Source organism: Convolutriloba macropyga, chromosome 9 (genome assembly GCF_964194025.1).
Source record: "Convolutriloba macropyga chromosome 9, txConMacr16.3, whole genome shotgun sequence".
NCBI lineage: Eukaryota > Metazoa > Xenacoelomorpha > Acoela > Convolutidae > Convolutriloba > Convolutriloba macropyga.
This window is the reverse complement of record NC_134476.1, coordinates 39,796,139-39,821,587: the sequence shown is the minus strand read 5'-3', so window position 1 is coordinate 39,821,587 and position 25,449 is coordinate 39,796,139. Positions and strand designations below refer to the sequence as shown.

Here is a 25,449-nt window from a genome sequence, read left to right as displayed (position 1 = left end):
TCTTTTGATTTCTTTTGTTTTCTTCAGACAAGCATTGATGGATATGCCTTAGCAAAGATCCAGAGCTCTGAAATTTCGATGTCATGACAAAGAGTTAAAATATTATCGATCTTTGGAAAATAGGTCATAGCTCATTTTTAAACATGATAGCTTTTAATGCAAATTCAATATACGAGGGCTTTTTCTGCAATCAAGAATTTCTCTTTACAAACCATAAAAACAACATATACTATAAAAAATAACTAATAATCATCATTTTTCTAACATCAAGTTAATAAGACAGTTAAAGTTAAAATGCCTCGGTTATTCAGAAGGATATTGAAATAACTCTTGTGACTTCATGATCTTTATTCGTGATTAATCATGGATCTCCCTCCTTCTCCTTTTCGGAAACACATTTAGTTGTCGTTATGCTACACCTGTTTTTTCTATGCTCTGTTCGTTTCATAGACAGCTGGCAGATATGACCAAGACAACTTGATCAACATTGGTTACTAAAATGAGGATTATACTTCAAGTAATCTGCTGCAAAATTTATTCCTTTTGTTTGTTCTCGTCTTTCGTATATTAAACTTTCGTCTTTGTTTTGTGGATTATGCTCCTCTATTAGACGATTATATTTGGTGCTACTCTGTGAAAATGTTATTAAAGCATTATATCATTCCAATTCACTTAACAGCAAATTCAGCTCATTTTGAAAGTAATTTTTGCTTCAAGTTCTTGAAAACGCTTTATGCGCTCCCAAATTAAGTGATACTTAATTACGCCTGCAATTTTAGGGAATGGGCTTCCACAAAAAGCTTTTTGCGTCGGAAAGTAGATGCGTTTTTTCAACTTCGAGTTTTAAAGAGGGAAACGTAGCCGGCAGATTGCCGGAAAGTAGCCACCGTTGACGCACTTGATGCACATCGGGATTGACACAGAAAAAAGAGGACACAAATTGATTGATTTTTCTGTTATTTTTTCAGTGTCAAAAAGTGTTCTAATTTGGCGTGCAGTTTCATTTAGATTGTAAAACTATACTTAATTCAGCTTCTAAACTGAAAGCTAATAAGCTTGATACCGATATCAGCTAGCAAACACTCTAATGAATTTTGATGAACTAATTCTCAATGACTTCATGAACGGGCTTCATCCCGTCTCTTTTGATTTTGCTATTTTGACTTTGGCTGTATTCACTATATTGCGTAATTCAATGCATGAAAGAAATTAAAATCCATTCAGTTGAAACAGTAAGTGAAGTAAGCCAGAAGTCAAACGTGAAAATCGTGATTCATGTAAAATGGAAAACGTGATCAAAAGGTAATGCGAGTTGAAAAAAGGAGAGCGCCTAAATAATTGCCGTTTGAGACGCTGTCGGAGGCTATTAAACACTGACTGAAATTTCCACTTAAGACACTGCCTTTTCCTCCTTAAGGTTTGTAAGTACGTTTCGCACGTACAAGGTATTAAGAGAGGAAACGTGACCGGTATAAAAGCTTGTACCGGTAGAAGCTTGCAATAATGAAAATTAGATGAAGATTTTTCGCTATTTTTCAACATAATTTATCCTCGATAAAATTTAAAAATGGGAACTGCAATAATGCATTATAGAGCTGACAATATTTATGATTTCACATATAACACAAAATTATTCTATATCATTCAGAATCTGATTTGAAATGTGAATGGCGAAAAAAGTGACAAGGCGTAAACTTCAAACCTCAACATTTCCTCGAGAATTGAGAAATTTTAAAATAACTCGGAACTCCTTTGTTTTTCAGATTTCTATTGATACATTTGAATCTTTCCGCAAATGATGTGCATCGACCAAAATCGGCGCAATAAAAAGTAGGGTTGGAATCCCCTAAATAAACTTAGAGGGCTGGTACAATAAGCTATACGATTCCGAAAAAATTTAAATACAAAAAAATGTGCAACCATTGATGCTGCTCTAATATTACGCTTAGTTATTAACTAGTCAATCGATCCAATTATTTTTCCGGGAACAATATGCAGAGAAAATATTGCATTCAGGAGAAGCAATATGGCAAAGTAATCACTTGCTTTACAAAACCAGTACTTGTTCAATTTGCCAAGAGCTAATATTGCACTCCGTGTTTTGTTTCCCAATAAAATACACTTCGCAGATTTTGAAGAAAAAAACTGGTTTTTTGTATTATATATCTTTTAAATTTGCTTTCAACATTGTCGAAAATTGAAGTAGGAGAAAAAAATTAAGACAAAAGTCCAGTTTCTCATGCAAGCACTGCATGTGGCATGGAAAACAACTTCTCCAAATATTAGGACATGAGTTCTTTGATAGCCTTTCCCAACCTCTCGGCAGATTCTACCAGCACATTTTCTTTGTGATATGCAAAACACAATCTCAATCTGTCCGATCTAGAGTCACCACAAGTTGAGCTAGCTTTCACTGTTAGTTTGAAATTCTCCTTGCAGTATTTTGCAACATCAGTTGAGATTAAATTTGGTGGAAGTTGAATAAGCATGAAGTAGCCGCCTTTCGCCGCAGAGCTCGGGGCGTCTCGGTTAAAGCTGTTGAGACTGCATCCTTCAGGCAGGTTCTCTTTGAGGGCATCGTAGAGAATTTGGGCTTTGCGTTCAAGGGAATCAGCGGCTGTTTGGATGAGATTCTCTGGAGTATAAACGTGAAATAATGATAGGAATAGCGAATTTATCCAAGCATAGTTACGACCATTTTGCTGGCATGCTCAGTTATTGGATTAAATTTGGCAGTTGTTCAGGATAGATGTAAAGTTAGCATATTAAAATTTTCAAAAATGAGCATTTAGGCTGATTTCTTCGCACAAAAAAAACTATCGCCTCAGCAACAAAAAAACTTGAATTTTACGCCGCCAGATATTAAAATAGGTGTAATGGTAGTGTATTGTATATAAAAATAAGAGTTAACTGCATAATATTCAAACAAAGTAACAAGCTAAAAAAATCTAGATCTGACATTAAGCGCTCAAAAAATCCGCCAAACTCCTTAATAATGCAGTATGATTTTTTTACTGTTAAGTCTGATATTAAAGGAAACAATTAGAAAGTATGAAACAGTACTGATTTAGCGTTCTACTGTTAGATTATAATGTATCAGTACTGACGTACTCTGACACTAAGGTCCGGGTGACCAGATTAGTAAAAGAGGATTAACCTATTTTTCCGTCTTGAAATATGACCTCCATAGCCCCACATGTCAAATGGCACACACATGATCCACTCACTAGAGCACCCGCATTCCCCAGTCGCTCATACAACTCACTCTAAACAACTGTTCTTGCCATACAAGATAACAACGATTGATCGAAGATTGAGTATTAGTCAAATAAAATGGGGGGGGGGGGGTGAGAGAACTGAATGGAAATAAATACCTCGTGAATGCATTAAATGTTTAATTTGAACTTTGATTTTTTAAATGACACCAAGTTAAACAGGATCAAGATTTATGATCGTGAAATATGTGGGATTCTTATTGCATTATCCACTCAATAATGGTAATGATCTGAATCAATCGGAGCTCAACGTCACCACAACATTAAACAATTCTGATTGGTAACCATCGTAAGCTTTGCGCAGATTGCGCAACAACTATTTCCAACAGAAATGAGCGAAAGTTTATTCACAAACAATTAATGCGTAATAGCTTCATTAAAATGTCCAATTATGGCAACTAAGTTTTGTAAAAATTGAAATCTAGCCGACAGGTTGCTAAAAATAGCCGCAATATCTTTGTAGATCTGTAGTCTCAACAAGAAAAAAGAACAGACAAAAAGAAATTCTCTTCCCTTTATTAATTGCTTAGATGTTACACTCTGATTATGAAATTGTATAACTTATTGCTGGTTCTATTAGCTGCTCTCAAATAAATAACCTTCAATTAGATTGACAAACAATCAACTGACCTTATCTCATTGAATTAAAGTAAAGAAAAGTCATTTTGAGAGAGGAAGTCATATTTGAGAGTGGCGTACGTCAGGTGCGACAAAAAACCCAATCACCAGCAAAACAACAACGAAGTAGGAATCAAAAACAGAAAAAGCAACAAAGGGTCAAACTAAAAACTTCCCAAAAAATAATCCTTAACCATAGCATAAAATTAAAATTTGGAAGTCAAAAATATCCTTTAGCAGTTCTAATGGCTGAAAAGGGCACAAAAGAACTTAAAAAAAGAGAAAGGTCTTTTCACTAACTCGCATAAACATTTCGATAAAAAATCGACAGCATAGTCAACAAAAACGATCGCCAAAACCTGAAGCAAAACGCTGAAGCCTGTTTTTTCTTGACTAAGCGATAAGTTCACAAGTACAATAACAAAAACAAACAAAACAAATCAACTATTATTTTTCGTAAAATAATGGTTATGGAATCGAGCTACTTAGAAGATTCAGCATTGCCTCATTATCAACTAATGAAAACTGTTATAAAATAAACGGATCTTTTCCGTTTGTGCCCCCCACAGCATAGTGGGCGTATATTATTTGCACCCCCTAGACGCACGTGCCATATTTTTTACATAATGATTTACTATGTAATGGCACGTGCTCTGTGACTGGGGGGGGGGCACAAACGGAGAAGATCCAAATAAACAAAGCAAAATACAGCCAACACAAAAACTCGCTCATAATTTTTGAAGACAAATAATGTAAAAGTAAAAAATTATTAGCTATGAACTAAAACTATAAGTTCATTCAACTAAATCCTCAATAGTAACCGATGAAACCTGCAATTAATGAGATTGAGAGAACCCAAGAAAGTGGACAAAAAACTCGCTAATAACCCTCAATCACAGTCACACACAATCGGTTGACCTTATCTCCTTGAATTAAGTAAAGAAAAGTCTTTTCGAGATAGGAAGTCTTTTTTGAGTGGGGTAAGTCAAATACTATAGAAGTCAGAAATTATTAGCTATGAACTAAACCTATAAGTGTGGTCAACTAAATCCTTATTAGTAGACGATGAGGCCTTTTATCATTGAAATTAAGTGATTGACTACAACTACTAGTTTAATTTGAAATTCAATAAAACTTTTCGAAAACGAAAAAAATATAAGTCATAGAAAACAGTAGCTATGAACTGAAACAGATAACTCCACTAATTTAAGCAACCTGGGCAACCGATGAAACCTTTCATTAATTAGACTAGAAGAAAACTTTCGATAACAAATGTTATGCCAAAAGTCATGCAAACCACTGGCTATGAACTCGGAAAAATACTTAGGTTCATTTATGCCTCATTAGCAATCAAAAAAATCTGTCTGCTCTAATATTTTATGACAACAAATAATGCTAAGATCGTAAAAAGCATTAGCTGCCCGTTGAGAATCGGATTAATTAGAACTCATATGGAATTAATTTGAACTCATATGGAATTAATTAAAACTCAATTATTAATTAGAACTCATATGGATCATATTAATAGCACTTTAAAGAAACACTGAAAACGGAAAATTGAAGCACGCAAAAAAACTCCTTATCGAAACCCAAAAATTGACCACACACCAACGTCTCACCTCACCTTTAAGGTAGTTTCTTAAAATTCACGCCTCAAACCTGCTTTTTCGCCCCTTTTTACTACTCAAGTGTGACTAAAAGCACCACTCTAATATAACTTGTGAGTGACGTGAACAAGCCGGAAAATGCGCGAACAAATAGTAGAAAAAGACCGCGCTCCAATAAAATCAATCTTTGGATTGTAAAAAGAAAGCAGGACAAGTCCTCATATCAAATAATTTTCTTTAACTAAATAAAAACTATACATAGAATGGATGGATTATAAGAACTTTTTGTTCATGCACCATTTTCTTATTCTACTTTAAATTTAGAATGCTTCTGTGCTTCTTGAATTCCCGCTTCGATGTGACCAAAAGCAACACTCGAATTTGACTTAAAAATTCATAAAATGTGCGAACAGATCATAGAAAAAACATCGCCGGAATTCCAGAAATCCACTTTGCCGAAAACAAAAATAGCCTTCCGAATAAGTAGTATCTAATGGCCAAACGCAAGAATGCAGGGAAATAACAATCCAAAGTCGTATACAAAACAAAAAAACTGGCCAAAAATCATATTAACCTAAAAAAAGAAAAATTCCATTACTTTTTTAAATAGTACATAGCCGGAATTCCAGAAATCGACTTTGCCGAAAACAAAAATAGCCTTCCAAATAAGTAGTATCTACTGGCCAAACGCAAGAATGCAGGGAAATAACAATCCAAAGTCGTATACAAAACAAAAGAAAAACTGGCCAAAAATCATATTAACCTAAAAAAAACGAAAAATTCCAATACATTTTATATAGTACAATTACACTTAAAAACGATAAACTATGTTTCTTGTAATGGATACTATATACTATAAAAGTGCTCACAAAAACTATTTGTCGTAGAAGGCTTACAAGTAGCTACAAGTTTGAATTTAAAAAAAAAACTAAGAAATGGAGAAAAACCTAACAAATTTATCAATTCTTTGTTAAAGTTTAAAGAAAAGAAACTGCTTTGCATCAACAAAACTTCACTGAATTTGACACAAAAAACCAAGATATCGAAGTAACAGCCTAAAAATCCACCAGTAGTTGAAAAAGCTCCAAATTAGCGTAAAACTCTCTTTGGTTACCATAAGACTTCAAAGCGCTATAAAAACCGATTTTTTAAAAAGAAAATTAGTGTACAACCTTTTTGACGGCATGAAAACGTGAAACTAGAAAAAAAGCGCTTGAGAAAACCACACGGGAAGAACGCACGTGAACAAAAAATTTCGTTCGCAAAAACACCATTTCTCGCTTCGTTTCAAAACAAGATACGAACAAAAACATTTCGCTTTTCAAAAATCTTTTCTCCGCTCTTCAAAACTGTTCACCAAAACATCCTTATGCACTCCCTGAACTTCTGACTTCGAGTCGTAAAAAAGAAGAGAAGGTCAATAATAGCCCCAGGTATCGCTTTGCACCGATTAAATAATTAACCAACCGAGGTGTGAATCCACCCGAACCTCAAAGCCGGTGACATGACTTTGGACAAGGAGCCCATAGACATCACTCGACCACTGGTCTTGTCATCTAAGAGAGCCAGAGAACTAGGCATTTTGTGTCTCATCTCGGAGAAGGCGAGGGTGTGGTACACTTCGTCAGAGGCAATGTAGAAGTCATACTTATGCGCAAGTGAGACGAGACGCTTGCGGGTCTCCTCGGGCATCAGGGCTCCGCACGGGTTTTGGAATGTCGGAATCGTGTACACTGAAAGATACATGCTTTATTCAACGTCAATACCTGACAATATCCACCCCTCTGTTAATTTGTGAAATTCTACCTCGCTGGGATGGGTTATTTCTCAAATATCATAGGAATATAAATTCAATGCATATTTATCCTTTCAAAACATATGCGCTCACCAATGAAATCTGGTTTGAGGTCTTAAGTACGGAAAAAGACGAAGATTTCAATAAGCTTATTTGAAGAATTGATTTCTATCATTCATTAATAAGTTGGCATGTGTGAGAATGGGATTCACTGTAGAGGGAGTTGGTGGAGTGAAACAGGTCAGATCTCAGATACAAACCAAGGGCAGTTCTGGTTGCTTCCTCTGGGTTGCTTTTCAGTTTATCGTCCAGCCAGTCCAGATCCAGAACACCTTGGGGTGTGAATGGGATGAACCTCGCCTCACAGCCCCTCTCCCCCAAAAGATCCAGGGCACAAAAGTACGTCATCTCTTCACAGTACACTATCTTAGTACTATCTATTCTCAGAACTGTCAGGATTGAGTCAAGACCGAAAGACACACCTCCGCTGCAAACAGATAAATAATCGGAATTATTGTTCCATCATTTTTTTCGAACGGGCGTATATATAAGTCGGGATTTTTTCAGTTACATTGACCCAAGTTAAATTTTTACAGACGCATCGTAGCGAAACCCTTAATTTTGTACCAGGATGCTAGTTTTGAATTTTACGAAAACGATTTTAATTCCAATTCAAGTTGCAAAATTTAGTTTAAAAAGTTACAGTTACAATTTACAGTTAAAGAAATCAAAAAGGCCAATCCTTTGCATATGTGTAGGATGAAGGGCTATGATAGGATTAAAGTAAAATTGATCCGGTTTCATTGCAAAAACGTGATAATTACAAAACAAAAAGTGAATTTAAAAGTTTTTAGAAAGACAAAACTGAAACTAATTGCATCCAATCTTTTAAAATAACTCTCTAGCGTTAGTACTGAACTTGGTAAGTAGTTGTTTCTTGTTTAGTATGAGTTTCACACATCTGAATTGTCAATAGAGGCTATTTTAGAAAAACAAAAAAAGACGAACTTATGATTTCATCTTAGGTTAAGCTTGATCGTAACATCTAAATGCATGGTTAAGACTATCTTGGTAATCTCCTCTATGGAGAGAAATTTTTCGACACATTCAAGAAGTTGTTTTCCAACACATTCCATCCTGAGGGATAGCATCTGTACTTGAATCTTTTCCTAGCTTCGGACTCCAAGTAACGTAGAGGTTTAACATAACCGACTAACGGGCGAATTGACCTCACACGAGTGAGCGGTTGCCTTCGGGGGGTTGGGGCTACCCTTTATACGGGGACGAAAGCTGGGGATATGAAAAAAATACTTGAAGACAGTTTTTATTGAGAAAAAGATAAATTGATAAAATCTTTTCATACTGATTTAAACAAACCCTCCGATAAAGTTTATTAAAACAGCAATAGCAAAAGGAAGGCTTTTTCTAAACTATTAGGTCAGCCATAAAAAATAATCTCTGCTGTCAACTCATTTACTCCTCTTTCCACTAAATTAGGTAGCAATTGACCAATTGGATATTTCCAATAGAGAACAACAAACATACTGATTCCTTGCGAAAAACGAAAGCATTTCTATTTTATAATAAATTTCCTTGTTTGCTCGATCTGTTCACTATGACTTTCTCTCCAATAGACAAAAAAAAGTTGAATGAAAAAACATAAACCGACAAATGTCGGAAGAATTGCTCTTGAACGAGAGGCGAGGCAATTTAATTCAGGGGCTGTAGCCTGAAAAATTTCTTTTTGGGTGCAAAAAAACTTGCGCCCAACGTGATTCGAACCATTGCCCTCCCGATCCCTAGGCACCCCCATTACCCACTGCGCTATGAGTCACTTGTTTTCCCTATCATACAACCGAATATATATTAGCAACAAGCTTTACTTCGGAGTGAGAGCAATAGAGATCGCTCAAAAATGATGAACAAAAGCGTAAAAAAAGTCACTTGAGAAGTCAAAGAATGTTCTAGAAGAAAAGCGCAAAATTGTCAAGCGAAAATTTAGCACAAAAATGAAAAGACACACGTTTACAATAATTGCTATGAACTTCGTTCAAGAGCAATTAATTACACATAGAAGGTTTGCTTTGTTAGCTACGAAACTACCTAGATGGTTCCATTACGTAAAAAAATGGAAAACAAAGAAGACACATGTTTCGTACCTTAATTACTCAAGATAAATACAAAATAGGAAAGATTGCTCAAAACAGAAGTCTTTTAACCATTCTAGGCACCAGAAGACTGACGTACAACTTCAACACTATACTCGTTGAAACGGAAAGATGGCTAAACTCCCGTCCTCTACCAAATGTTGCAGACGCGCCCGACAATGAACAGCCGCTGAACTATTTTATCAGACAAAGACCATACATACAGCTCAAAGAAATTTGGGAACTTCAGCCATAATGCCTGCAACCCTTAAGTCCTGGGAAAAGATAACAATTGATGAGGCACGTCTGGAGGCCTCCGTGAAACAGTGCTTGCCAACTTTGACAAAAACAACAGTGGTCCAAACAAGATACAACTCTCAGAAACTGTCACATCGTTTGAATACTCAAGGACTTGACACCACGTGAAATATGACCATGGCAAGTTGTTAGAACTAATCCGGGAAAATATGGAACAGTACGGGTTGTCAAGGTGAAAACGGCTTACGAAACGTACGTCCGACCGGTTACCGGTCTCACATGCTTTGTGGCTAATTAGCCATTTTTATCGGAAACCTAGGCAACGCAAGTTATCATTTGGTTTATTTCCTATTTCTCCCCATTACCCAGATGGTTGGCTCCCACAATACCCAATGGTTTCATCAAGTAAAACTGAAAAGATACAAAGAACTATGCCTTGCAATTTTAAAAAGACAAGAGTAATCTACCTGACATTGTTCATTTTTTGCTAACAGAATTGTTTTAAAACAAAGTCCAGCATTTAACTGTTTCATCAATTGATATCAATATTTAAAACTTTTTTTATTTGCTGTTAATACTTATTAGCATAGAAGCTTTTAAATTTTCATTAAACTTTTTTGAACCAAGAGAGTGGCGAAACTTCTTTGTTTAACGGCACATCAATTTGAATACAATGTTTTAGATTTTTTGTATACGTTAGGTGTTAACGATTTACTTCATTGTTGTTGTTGCTGTTGTGATCGCAGTGAGACTTGATTAACTTGAGCTCCTTTAGTGCTGTAAAGTTCTCAAATGAAAGTAGGCGGCAATTTATTGCAAATCGCAAGGAAAAAAACAAAACAAAATGGGCAGTGTATGTCAGAATATAAATGAAATAAACTAAATATATTACGGTTTAAATTGAGACAGTCGTACTATGAAAACCTAAAACTTTTCCATTATTCAAGTTTTATTTAAATAATTGAAAGAGAAACATTTTCAGATGCTTCTTTAGAACTATTGGTCTTGCATCAATTTCAGTTATTTTAAAAAAACTCACCTTAAGAAATTTATTATGAAGGGTTCAGCCCATATTCAGGATAGAGTTTTCTAGTGCAGATGAGGTTATTTTGTGATTGAAGCAGTATTTATTGGTTCGCTGGCTGTAGCGTAGATTTGATGTTGGTAAGTGAAGTTTTTCGAAAATCGGAAGCTGATTACTGGTAATTTTCAAAATAATTTAGTACTTTGTATTCCAAGAAAAATTTTATCGGGAGAATTTGATGTTTCAGTTTTAGATCAGAACTGTCGTATTTTTTTGCGATTGAAGCACGTCTTTATAGCCCAGCTTAATTGTTTCTCCAAAGTTATAAAGCAGGTGTTTTTGAGCTGGCCAGTAAAAGGCCTGAGTAGTGTAAATGACTTATCACTAGTTTTGATTTTTTGAGAATGTAATAAATTCAGTTTTTGAGTGATTGAGCATTAGAGGGTGTTTCTCGTAATATTCAGTTATCTTTCTTAAGGATTGTTCAAGATTATATGTTACTATTTTAAGGTCCGTATTGTATGCAAGAAAGATAGTATCATCGGCGTATTGAATTATTTTTGTATTAGCAGGTATTTGTTAGTTCAAGTCATTAATGTACAGGTTAAAAAGAAGGCGACCCAAAATTGTCCCCTATGGGACACCTTGATATAACTCAATCCAAGCAGATTCGACATGATTCACTATGGTTTTTTGTAGCCTGTGTGATATATAACTTTCTAATAGATTTAAGGCATCTTTGGAAAATCCTAATTCATGCAGTTTATGAAGAAGGATCTTGTGATTTATTGAATCGAAAGCTTTAGACAGATCTAGTAGAGCTGCAGTGATAAAATTATTTATATTTATGAGGTACCTTATAGTTTCAGTACAGTAAACGCGGGCGTCAATCGTTGAGACTTTGTTACGAAAACCAAATTGCGTATTGGAAAGCAGCGCAAACTCTTCAATATATTCTAAGGTTTGCTCACGAAGCAAACGCGCAAAAACTATTGCTATTGAGCTTGTAATTGATATTGGTCTGTAATTCTCAGGCAAACAGTTTTCGCCTTTTTTAAAAATTGGAGTAACAACAGCCTTTTTGAGATCTTCAGGAAATTTTCCTTTAGCTAAAAATTGGTTAAAAAGCAATTGAATTGGATCAGCTAAAAGAAAAACCCATCTTTAAGAGCTCATGATGGGATATCTGAAGGAGCTGATGGTTACTTTGAACCATTTAAAACAGGCCATTTAAAATATGTTTCTGAGTGTTTGTTGGAGGAGCCTTCCTAGATTCAATTTATATTTTGTAAATTCAGCTTATGTTCAGATCATGCACTCTCTCTGCACAGTAGTCAATAGGGTGACCGCCAACAAGTTGTCATCACAAACGTTACATTGGTTTCAGAATTAAGTAAACTTGAAAGTAACAGTTTCACAAACGTCGGGTGAATTGCTTTAACAACTGGCGGGGTTGGATTGAGGATGAAGTTCAAAGCACCAAAAAAAACCTGCCCCTCCACGATTTTATGCCTCGGGAGATTTGTAAACTTATAGACTAGTAGTAAAGCTCTGAGAGAACTGCTCAGCAACTTAATGCCCTCCACGGTTTACCTTTTATCCCGTTTTTGAGGCCGAAAAGTCAAAGAAGAATCAGACGAAAATCAGTCAACCGAAAAATTGCATTAAAGAACGAAGGATTAATATAGTTGCTAAATTTCTTTTGAGAGCGCTTAATAAGACCTTGTTTTCCGAAATACATTCGCACCGATCACTGCAATAACTTGAGCTTAGCTGCTTCAAATTTGAATGAGAGCAATTTAGATAGGGGAATATGGTCACGTCAAAATATGAAAACGAAACCAAAATTAAGCAACCGATTTCAACCAAATATTAAATGTCAAAACCCGTTTTTAGGGGAAAACGTATTTTTTCCCTTACCTTATCATTACTACTTACCATATTATGACATTGTCCTTATCAACTGCCAACTCTGTGGGAAGACCGTAAAACTGAGTCAGAAAATCAGCCACCAGTGATCGTATTCTGGTATATCCAGCAAAATGGCCATACTGGAAGAAATCTGGCTGGTCACTCTTTTCCACGAACAGTTGCGCAAAACACTCCCTGATCGATTTGATCGGAATGGAATCGGGTTCCGGAAACCCGAGGGAGAGGTCGATTTCATCTCCCTGAGGGAGAGGGTAGTAAGTATACGGTAGCTCTGTAGTCATAACAAACCTGTATTTGGTATCAGTCTATCAACCAGATTATTGTAGCCTGGTGGTCAAGTTGCCCCCAAGAGGTGTGTCCAGGAGTACTCTCAATTGAACAACAAACACAAATGGGGGACAAATTGCAGGCTTATCAATAGAGGTCAACGAACAAATCCGATATCAGGGCTACCAAACTCGACATTATAGAACTTATAGCAGTGCGCAATTCGTGTTTCTAATAAGTCAATAAATTTGATTAAGTAAATGAACTAAAAGTACAGGGGCGCTTTTCTGGGCGAACATTTAAAAGTACCCATTCAATTTAGCAAACCGAGGGAAACAAGCTGACACCCACGTCAAATAGTTAGGTAATGAGGAAATTAATGGTTATGATGATAAAATACATTAGCAGAACCTAAATACGCTGGCGGTAGAATATACTTGTGCACCATTGCCTCCAATTTGACAAGAAAGAAAATTTAGTAATACTACAATTTTCACCTGGCGGAAATTTATAAAAGCGAAGACAACCGATTGCTTTAGCGGTGTTTAAGGGTAAATGCAACTCAATTTTCATTATTTGTCAATATCATTTTTACATTGTCAATATCAGCAAAACTTAAGCCAAAGAAATTGTAATTGAGTATTAGCAACACAAAAGCAAGTTTGAATAATTTCTCATGCAAGTTGCATAAATATATAACCAGATGGATAACAATTTTTGAATAGTAAATAACAGCAGTCAACCCACTAAATTTTATTTATCGACGATGAGGTCTTATTACATTCAAAAACCATCAGTATATATTGTTTCCTTCCTAAAAATATAAATTTTAAAAAAACTTTTGAAGGCTCCAAAATTCCTGTTTGATGGGAGAAGTCCGGTTGTAAGATTAAACACTTGTTTACAAATTTCATGACGTTTTTCGCTTCCCGCTAACCAAAGACTTTGAATTTTTGTCACGCTTTTGCACACATTGACGAACATGGCGTGATAGCCGAGCCACACACCTTACCTCTCGGCTATCACGCCATGTTCGTCAATGTGTGCAAAATAAGGTGTGTGACTCACACGCCAATAATTGATAGTTCATTCCCCCGCCTCCGTCAAGCTGTCTCTGTGAGGATGAGCTCTTAGTTAACCATAGCTTCAGGTTGACCATAGCTTGACCAATGTTGGCTGCAATTATGGTACCACGTGAAAGTTTCAGACGCAAAAAAGTGGCCATAGTCACCAAAAAAGAGCAATGCTGCTCATAAAAAGAAGTCCGAAATGTGAGGAGTAATAAGTGGGAGAAATGTGGGAGTAATAAGAAAAACGGCAGCTCAGAACAGGCCGAAGTCGCCTAATGCTGTTCCGCTGCGATTACACAGGAACCAAAATTACATTACATTAATTATTTAGAGTTCATTCATTTGGAGTTTCGTATTTGTATTTTCTCTGTGATAACTCAGCTTTTCTGCTTCGACAATAATGAAATTTAATTCATGACATAGGCTAGGAAAAGCCCAACTGGCGTCTTTTAAACCTCGTTCTTTGACATTTTTTTACAGTTGAATCAACTGCTTTGCCTTTCTTGGACAAAGAACCAACTTTAAAAGACTTTGGCAAAAACATTAAAAAGGTTTTTGACAGTATTCAGGGTTAGTTAGTTCATTTCTAGATACAACTCCAGTCTCGCAAAGAAGCCGTTTTTATCATAGTTTCATGCAAGCAGAGGTTAATTGTATCATCAACAAACCTTTTCGCTTGTATCCTTGTTGTTTGTAAAAATACTTTGTCATGTACAAGAGCAGAATCAAGAGGTCAAAAACACTGCCTTACGCTACACCATAACGAATGATTTCAGAGATATTACCTTTCTCCATTCACAGGAAAAAGCGCTGCCATTGTTTCATCGGAAAAACCAGATGATTCAAAACGGAGTTGGACACAATTGCGAGATCTCAGACAATGGCCAGTTTCTTTCTTTTGCTCAATTTCTCCGTTCAACCAGGTGTATTACTGCATCTGCAACCGAACTTGGAAAACGTTTTATGTTGAACAAATGCACACTATCTTTCAGCAAAACCAAAAATTTTTAAGGAAAATTAATTAGAAAAAAAATGAAAAGGACGAGAGGCCATTTCGCGAAACACGAAACCTTTGTGAAAATAAGTTTCATCAAAGTTACAAAATACTTATATTAAAAAACGAAGCTGTACCAGTAACCAATTGATATCGTGATAGTATTCAGTAATTGAAAACTACAAGAATTGTTTCTCAATTGCCTAGCGACAAAGTGACAAGAATAACAATGAGGCAAGATTCAAAAAATACTATAAATTAACGAACAGTAAACGGTGTTTTAGTCAGCCAAAAAAGGAAACACTGAGCAATCAAGACTGCTATTTTTGGCTAAAAACGATTTCATAGTCTTTAGAAACGTGATGAGGTCGGTAATTATTGAAAATAAAAGACAAGAATAAACCATAGCTGACAGATTGCCAGAAAATAGCCGCAATAGCTTTGTAGATCTGCAGTCTAAAAAACAGTGAAAAAGAGAGACCAAAAAAATTCGTCTTTTCATTGAGGGCTGAGGTTATGTTTCGATTCAAAATATGTATAAGTTTTTGCTGCCTCTACTAGCTCCTCTCAAATAACCTTCATTTAGAGTGACACACACCCATTTGACCTTATCTCTTCGAATTGTAGTAAATAAAAGTCAATTTCAAAGTGAGGAAGTCATTTTTGAGATTGAGGTAATTCAAGTGTGACCAAAAATTTAATCACGCGAATGAACAAAAAAAAACTGGCTCCACTAAGAGCAAAAAATGACGTCACACACGCACTCTAGGTGAAATTGCATGAACGAATGAATAAAAAGCAGATTTGAAGTGGTTGTGACGTCATATGGTCGTAATAAAAATCGCGACGACGAAATAAAAAAAAACATAGCAGGACAAATCCTGACGTACAATTCAAAAAATTTTCATTGACTAAACAGAAAAAACTAGACTAAGAATGGACTATGGATTAATTGAGAAAATAATTTAAAAAAAATCAGATAAAAAATAAGAAAAAAAACAGAAAATCAATGTCGAAATTCCGCACGTGAACAAAAAACCACTAGCGAGAAATAAAAATTTAATTCAAACAAAAAATAGGCCTAGAATGAGGTGTGAATGGATTGGAAAAACTCCAATTTGACTTCAAAAATCATGAAAATGTGTGAACAGATCTTTAAAAAAAAGACAGCGCCCCAATAAAATTCAAATTCTTTGAATTGTAAAAAACCAAGAGAAGGCCAATAATTGCGCCAGCTATCGCTGTGCGGCTATTAATAAAAACCTGCAGACAAGATTCACAATTCCACTGTTTTTGGGAGCTGTCACCAATGAGATTGATCTACATGTCGAAAAGATGCAAAATTCAAAAATCAACTATTTTTGGCTAAAAACAATTTCATAGTCATAGAAACTACAAAGTGTAGACCTTAACCCATGTAAAACTTAATTAAAAAGCTCTTAATTAGAACGCGCTGGTTTCTTAGAAAGCTCAAGTGTAATGGGATTTTATGAGAAAAAAAAAAACAAAAAACACACTAAATCGAGGCAGAACTCAAAAATTCAAATGAACTCACAATCACCCAGACTCGAAGCAACCAAAACCCTAAAACAGTGACGTTATGAAAGTTCACTTATGGTCCTTTACACCAAAAATTTGAGAGGCCAAAATTTTAAATCCGTAAAAACAAGTAAACTGTTCAAAAACATTATACAGGTTCACGCATGCCTTCTACACTATCATTAGGACCTAAAACTAAGTGACTAGAAAAGTCAAACACGATTAAAAATAAAAGCCACAACATTTATATCCAAAGCCATAACAATCATTGATCGATTCAAAAAATAGAACATGATACAAAAAAGATAGAACCTGATACAAAAAAAGATAGAACTTGAAAAATAGAGCTGATACATACACCATTAGAGTACATGTATCAGCTCAGAAAGCATTTACAGAAAATTAAAGAAAAACAGCGAAAAAAGCTGTCAAATTGCTTCATCAAGTGAAAAAAATATCTCTGAAATTCGGAACTTTGTTCAAAATATAATTTCTCTCCAATTTCAAGGCAGTTCTATATCAAATGCGCTTTAAAACCCCTCATAATTTTGCTCTGTTCGATTATGCTTCACAGAAATCACAGCTTCAATTTGACTTCTGGTTGACGTTAAAGAGTTCAAAAAATTGTGAAGATCTAAAAAATGGCTAACCAAATCCTTTCGATTGTAAAAAACACAATGAGAAATATAAAAACCTCATTATTGGGTTGGCAAATTATCAATAATATGAATTACTGCTAATTTCATCATATTTTGACATAAATTATCTAAAATTAGTCGATAAATTCCGATGAACAAAATTGCGGTAAATGCCGAATGTTCAAAAATTTCCAACCTAGATAGGTGCTCGAAAAATAAAAACCTTTTGAATTTACGTTTCTACGCTCGATGGGCTTTTTAATGATACCCTGCATGTTTTTCAACATCAAATATATCGATCGGTCAAAATTGACTGAAAAAAACAAACCCAATTGAGCATTAAGTTCCATCCCCCCAACTAAGTAAGGTCGGAACAAACATGTTTTGACCAATTAAGTCTCCCATTTATTGTGTACTCCAGGGTTTTCACTTCAACTTTGCGCACAAGCGCATGTTTATTAACAACTCATCGAAGAAACGGGTCATATATATCATTCGCACATTTAAACATGTGACTTCACGCTTGATCGCAGGCAAAATTGAACCAAAAAGCGAATTGACAGAGTTGAAAGTTTCCGCTTCTGTATTTAAATTATTACTACAATCGTTTTACCTTATATTATTATTAATAATAATTAAATCGCTTATTGTTATTGCTTGATTAATATTATTACTAAGTCACAACTGGAAAAATCACAAGAGTAGAAAATTAAAATAGGCCACTTTTCAGTTTTTCTGCAACTCAAAGCAATATTTAAAACTCATATGGAACTGCAAACGAAAAACTTGAACCCTAGAGAAATTTCAAAACTGGATCTAAACATTTCGCATACATTGTTTTCGATAAACAGAAACGTTGCAAAGAAAAAATTCCTACAAATAAATAGACTATCAATAGAATCTGCAAAATACCCCCTTTTGCTCAAAACAAGCCAGTCAATACTTTTCAATTAATTGAATGCTATAGTTGATGGCGTGAAATGATAGTTGCACGAATGAACTCAAAATAAGCTGTAGCTTCAAAAAAATTAATTTGTGACATTATATTACAAAGAGTCATAGTATGCATCTCTCAATCAACCTGAAATAAATTAACTTGACTAAAAGAGCTTGATCAGACTTATACGGCCTGAAAGATTACACTCAAGTAACAGTAGAAAATGATTTACCTCAATTTCGCCCCTTTTCTTGCATCATATTTTATTCAACTTATATCGCAAACAGGAAATCTAATTTTTCTGTTTGAACAAACTGAAAAACTTAATTGAACAAATCGAATAATCAAAACAAAGAGAATTCATTAGCATATAAAAACGACGATAGTTCGTCTAGAGTTAAAACAAACTCAATAATTCCTGGTATTCATCACCTAAAAATTATCGCTCAGTCTGAGCTTAACGAACTTAAGCAGTGGATAAAACGGGGGTAACAGCCACAAGCCCGATTTGGCCCATTCCCCTCCCCCTCACGAATTCTGGGAAATAGGCCAAATCGATCTGTAACCCCCGTTTTATACACTACTATACCCACAATCAAAAACAAAAATTAATCAAAAATAAACCCCAACCCGCAAGATTGCACACACCATGCGCACGCGCAGTTTCCTACTCAGAATTATGCGCAAGCATGCGGACATGTGCTTATCTCTTAATTTTTTCAAAAAACTTATTATAATTATATTTTGGCTTATAATTTTACTAATGATATGGCTAATCAGGGTACCTACTTATTCTTCTAATAATTTACCTATATCTATACCTTTAGCTTTCAATTTGGAAACTATAATATAATATTTATAATACTCTGGCTCTTCTTCAATGCCCCCGGTCAGATCTATATCCTTATGGGAATTTTTTATATGACTCCTTAATCCGCTAAAACTAATAATAAAAAGAACAATATTCACACTTAACCTTACTTGAATTACATTCTTTACATATTGATTTCTTTTAATCAAAACATGTTATTTGTTTTATAACCTTACATTTATTACGAACTTTAATTGTTATATCAAATTTGATATTGGTATTATTAAAACTATAGGTGGGGCTAGGCTTGAGGCTAGAGCTAGGGATAGAACTAGAACTAGAAATAGAATTAGAGCTAGAACTAGAATTGGCGATAGAACTAGAAATGGAAATAGAACTAGACTTAAAGCTAGAACTAGAACAGTTTGTTTTATGTAAATGGACTCTGTCCGTGGCATGCCAACCGGCTCCACTGATCCGTGAAACGGCTTCGCCGATACAAATTCCACTCAATGATTCATCCCCACATGCACACTCACTAATTTTATCCTTATGTTCTACTTTAAAATGAAAAGCTAAAGTAAAAGAAGTTCCACATTTATAATTACACTCTAAACATTCGATAACTATTAATTATAACTAGCCAAAATTTCAATTAATAATCGAGTAGTATCTCTTGACCAGATAAACTCATTTAAATTTTCCTTACCCAACGTATTAAGACTATTATATTTATATCTTTTATCTATAATCTGATCATTACTCAATCCCGCTTTATCCCCAAAGAAATTTATAATTTCATCTCTAAATTTTGATTATTTTTATAAAGATTATTTAAATCATCTATACCCTTTTTGTTTAAAGTACAGTCTTTTTACTCATATATTCGGACGAAGTCTACTTCATCATCATTATCCCTATAACAATAATTGAATAAAGTATTTGTTCTATTTAATATATTACTTGCACCCGCTGTTACAAGTGCAGCAGTTTTTACTGTTGAATCAGGACTCATATAATTATATATCAAAAAGCATGCACCTATAATTCCACTTATGCCTGATACTACCTTTAAAGCATTAGCTTTAATAATTTCTTTAGTTAGAACATACTGAATTTTAATACCTCTTGATGTAAGAAGTTTATTAAAGTAGAACAGATAATTATTTGTATTAATAGTATTTCTATCTGTGGCATTAATGATTAGTGGTTTCATATATGCTATAAGTATATTTATCTCATCACTTTCTAATTTATCTTTTAACCGAAGAGCTTTTAAGTCTAGGAAATCAACTCTCGAGTCATATATCATAGTTATATTTCTATCAATAATAATAAAAGTTTTCTCTTTCTTATTATATTTAATCATACCATAACGAAGTTCATCAGACATTCCATCTGTACGAATATAGTAGTTACTATCTAACTCATTAATTATTTCATAGAACTTATGTTCACATTTACATATTTCATTAAAATTTTTAAATAGATCTGCTCCATTAAAAGTTGTTAAATAAATAGTATCAGAACTCATTCTTGCTGTACTAATTATCTGGGCTGGTTTATGACATATTACAATCATTTGAATATTATGATGTCTTCCTTCTGTAAAATAATAACCTATATCTTTAATTAACTTATCACCCATATCATCAAGAACAATTACACTATTTTGAAATATATACATATTTTTTGATGTGATCATATTTATATCACACATATTGAAATCACTATAGGGCTTGCCAGTTTCTGGATTGATCCAATCTCTTTCATCTTTACATACTATGATTATATTTTTGTTATCTTGATTTTGCTCTTGATCTTGGTGTTGATCTTGACCTCGGTCTTGATACAACTTCAAGTATTGTTTAACAAAATAAGTCTTTCCTGTACCAGTCCCATCATAAATAATAGTATTTAATGGTGACTTTTCATATTCAAATCTAACTACACTTCTTTATAAATCCACCAAAGCTTTCTTCTAGTTTTGTATATTCACTCGGTATTGATTCATATACTATATAACAAAACATAATTATGAAAATAAATATTATAACTGCACAACCCGTCTCAATTTTTTATTATATAAAAATGCTTATCCTATCCTATCAATTCAATAATAAATTTGGTATTGATAATAAAGCTATGAGTAATATCAGAATAGAAGATATAGGTAAAGATATAAGTACAACTCCAATAGAAATAATAATGAGAGATCAGAAAGCAGAAACGATTCATGATCCCAAGTTCAACATTATAAATCTACATCCAACTGATGGTACTCATTGGGTTTTAGTTATAAGAAAAGAAGGTGGTCCTGTGTATTACTTTGATAGTTTTGGTGTTGAAGCCCTACCATAATTCCCAGAAGAATATGTTGATCTGGGGTCTGATGAGAGAATACAAGAATATGATGAATCTTATTGTGAGTATCCCCTTTGCAAATTGATGTTAACGGGAGTCTACAATCATGGCTAGATGATGATAATATAATTGTCAATGCTATATTCCCAGAAAACTTCAGATGTGTAATAACTGGTCCTAGTGAATGTGGAAAAACATTCTTATTAAAGAACCTATTTTTGAGTAGTATACAATTTGATAGGTTATATATCATTGGTGATCAATACGATTATTGAAAGAATACAGACATAGTGTTTATTAAAGAAATAAAAGATCTACCCTCTCCTGATCAACTACCTAAAGATATAAAGAAACTAATGATATTTGATGATGTTGGGGGTAAGGAACAAGTTATTAATGAAAAATTTTGTAGAGATAGACATAAAAATTGTAATATGATATATCTTAAACAAAATATAATCTCGACAGATAGACAGAATGTTAGAGAGAATTGTAATCTATTTATTTTCTTTGAACAAAGCGGCAGAGCTACCACGGCTATATACGATTTCTTTAATAGAGCACAACTTAGTTATGAAGATCTTATATGTGAAAGGGTATGGGAAGAACCTTATAATTACATCGTCATTGATAAATCTATAAAGAGAAATATTAATGTTAAACTAAGAATTAATTGGGATTGGAGAGTTTTATAGTTTAATAATATTTATGATTAAGTCTATCAGGGAACCTGCTTCGCAGATGACTGAGTGTGTGTCTAAAAGTATGACTAAGTCTATGACTATGACTAGGTCTAAATCTATGACTATGATTAGGTCCAAATCTATGACTATGACTAAGTCTAAATCAAGTGCAAAGTAAAACTCAACACATCACCATTGAAATCAATTGGTCTTACATGCTCATCTTTAATATGAAATTCAATATATTCTATTCTATCCTTTCCTACAATTTGAAATAAGATATTAGTTGGTATAATACTTATCAATTAACCTGGTGGTTCTGTTAGAGTAAAAGTATATAGTATGTCTGTGTTAATACCATTATCTTTAACAACAGATATAACATTACAGTGGATGTCAATGGTACTAAAACTCATAAAATCAATAACATTTTGAGATGTATATTTACCTTGTTTAAAAACTATTTTTCTAAATCCTAGTAATGGGTCTATTGAGTTTTCTATATCAAAGTTAAGTGAACACTGTTTTATTTCCATTATACCTTCCATTGTATTCTTATCAGGTTCTATTATAACATTGCCATTAGTTTCTTCTTTGTTTATTAATTCTGCTATTTCGATTAATTCATATGCACCTGGTATAAAAGCTAAATTATTATGGGGCTTCGCCCATGTTTCACCATCTTCATATAAAAATTGATTATTCCTTCTATTCACATTAAACACTGAGTTATAAACCGATAATCTAATTAATCCTAACTTTATTGTATTAAGTATAGGTTCACTAAAGATTTTCTGTTGGCTTTATCATTCTAAAGTTAAGTGTGTGTTCTTCTTTAGTTATAGTTAGAGCTTCATGGATCTTTTGTACTTCATATAAGATTAAATTGTCAGTCATTTTTTCAACTAAAAAAAATGGACTTTAATTTGGATGGAACAATGAATACGGTTAATACCAATATTAACATCATACTCAATAAAGAAGAGAATCATTTAAATATACATGATTCATATCTAGAGATAGAGTTTGTTGTATCAGATAAGGCTGGTGGGGTATTTGCTAATGATGCTAATATCAGACTAGTTAATTATTTTATGATGGCATTATTTAGTTCAGTTAAGCTCGAAACTAGTGGTGGTAGGACTATTGAATATATAGATCATTGTCATCCTAATCTATTGATGTATAAATTATTAACTAGTACTGATGATGAATATGAGATTGGTTTTGTTAGAAATCAAGGTAATAGAGATAGTCAACTCAAAGGTGATCATGCTGTTGCAGAACGCGGTCATATGTATACGATGGTTAAGATGAGTGATCTATTTGGTTTTGCGAATGACTTAGAAAAGATTATATATGGGCTAGGATTTAAACTAAAATTAAAAAGAAATTATAACGATAGAGCTCTATTTAGAGTTGATGGTGGTGCTGGTGCAGTAGCTAATGATGGTAAAATAGAAATTGGTGTATCATGGTGTGTACCTAATATTGATCCTAGTATTGATAATAGAATTATTGTACAGAAGGGTTAAAAAAAGAATAATATTGATTTCAGTTATTATGAAAGAAGGACATTTTATAAGAATGTGCCCAATGCTACTAACTTCTTATTTGATCTTGGTATGGAAAGTTTTATGGAAAGACAACAATATATAATTAATTGGTTTTGAAAACAATAAAGTTAACGAACAAACTCATGATGCAAGTACATTTGATATAATGAATGTTACTGAATGTTATTGTAAGATTGGTAGTGAATTTTATCCTGAGGATAGAATATTAATTATGGTACTAATAATTATAATGAGGCTTTTAAAGAGATTGTTAACTTTAATAAAGATTATAATGGATTACCTCAAAATATTAAACCATATATAAATCATAGAACATTCAAAAGTAGTTATAGAATATATGTATTTGATACTAGATATCAAAATGATCATATAGGCCCTCAACCAATACAACTTCATTTTAAATTTAGTGCCGCAGTTGCAGATGTTATGTCATGCATTAGTATTAAGTAGAAAGGTTATTAGTGTGCACAGTGATGGTAATACGATGGTTGATCTAATCTCGTAGAGATTAATTGGCAAAGCCAATTCCTGGATACGTGAAACTGTTTCGCAGATGGCCAAAGGCCTATTATATCATAGTTTTAGTTAATGTTATAGTCATTGTTATAGTTCTAGCTCTAGTAAATGTTATAGACATTGTTATAATCTTAGTTATAGTCATAGCGCTAAACCATTTCCTACTAGTCTTAACAAAACCTTTAGCATATATAATATCTAATTTCTCACTCTCTAGAGATAGGACTCCGTCCATCCGGGAACCGGCTTCACCGATGCTATGCCATAGACCTTTTGTTTCAAGCTTAGTCTTGGGTTTGGGTTTAGGCTTAGGTAGTGGTTGGGGAACCAAGGGCGAAGCCCCTTTGGCTCTAGGCTTAACAACAAAGGGATTATACTTTTTAACTTCCATTATTTTTATACAGAAATATGAGTAACTTTAATAAGTTTAAAACTAATTCATATTGTGTTGGTGGTGGACATTATAGTGGTACTAATAACATTCGGGGGGTTGTCGCAGCTAAAGGAACTAAGACGTTAAAGTGATCCTGTGCTATGTGTCAAAGAAATAAGTCAATGACTGTCAGTGATGCAACAATAGAAGCTGAGGGATTGAAGGATTTCTTTAAAATTGTTGGTAAAGCTACTGTTAACTTCGCAAAGACAGTTGCTAATAATCCAGTACGAGCATTAGAAATAGCAAGTAAAATAGGAAGTGCAGCCGCAAATAGAAACCCTAGAGCTGCTTTATCAGCCACACCTGATTTAATTAAATTTGCAACTACTGGTGAAGGTATAAAAGTTGTGCAGAAAGCTAGAGGGTTATATTTAGGTACAAAAAGATAATAAACTATATTAGATTTTAAATATTAGAGTTCAAATATAACTATATTAGAGTTTAAATACAACTATAAATATGATTAAAGCTATGGGTATAACTATGACTAGATATATCTAATGGTAAATATTAATACTAAAATTATTATTACTAAACATACTATTATAACTAAACACTAATAACTTTAGTTTAAAAAATTACTTGTTTTTATTATCAACCGAGTTGCGGCTTGGTCGATTCCTCTTATATTCTTCATATACCTTAACTAATTCATTATACTCATCGTTATCTATTCTGTTATCGTTGATTGATTTAGTATATAGTTTATTGAACTTGTCACTAAACTGTTTACTTAATATATTTATAAATTCTTTATAATTTTATTTCTTATTTTAGTATTAATTGTTTCTGATAAAGAACCACAAACAGTTGCTGTAGCAAAAGCTGTAGGTATAGAATAGGGCAAGCATATACCCGTTATTGCAACTGATGTTGATGTTGCAGTTGTTGCTATTGATGGTAATAGTATTTCTGTTATCTCAGCTACATTAAAATAATTTCTATATCTACTTAACTTCTT

General features: G+C 33.7%; 1 protein-coding gene across 1 annotated transcript; it reads right to left on the bottom strand.

Annotated features, from left to right (window-relative positions):
- Window positions 1-1,993: 1,993 nt before the first annotated feature.
- Window positions 1,994-13,052, bottom strand: LOC142345383 (2-aminoadipate transaminase-like). Its single transcript, XM_075397418.1, has 5 exons — window positions 12,663-13,052; window positions 7,556-7,782; window positions 6,968-7,233; window positions 3,158-3,266; window positions 1,994-2,635 (listed from the first exon to the last, which is right to left on the bottom strand). The coding sequence occupies exons 1-5, from the start codon at window positions 12,935-12,937 to the stop codon at window positions 2,283-2,285; spliced, it is 1,230 nt and encodes a 409-aa protein (XP_075253533.1). The 5' UTR covers window positions 12,938-13,052; the 3' UTR covers window positions 1,994-2,282.
- Window positions 13,053-25,449: the final 12,397 nt, after the last annotated feature.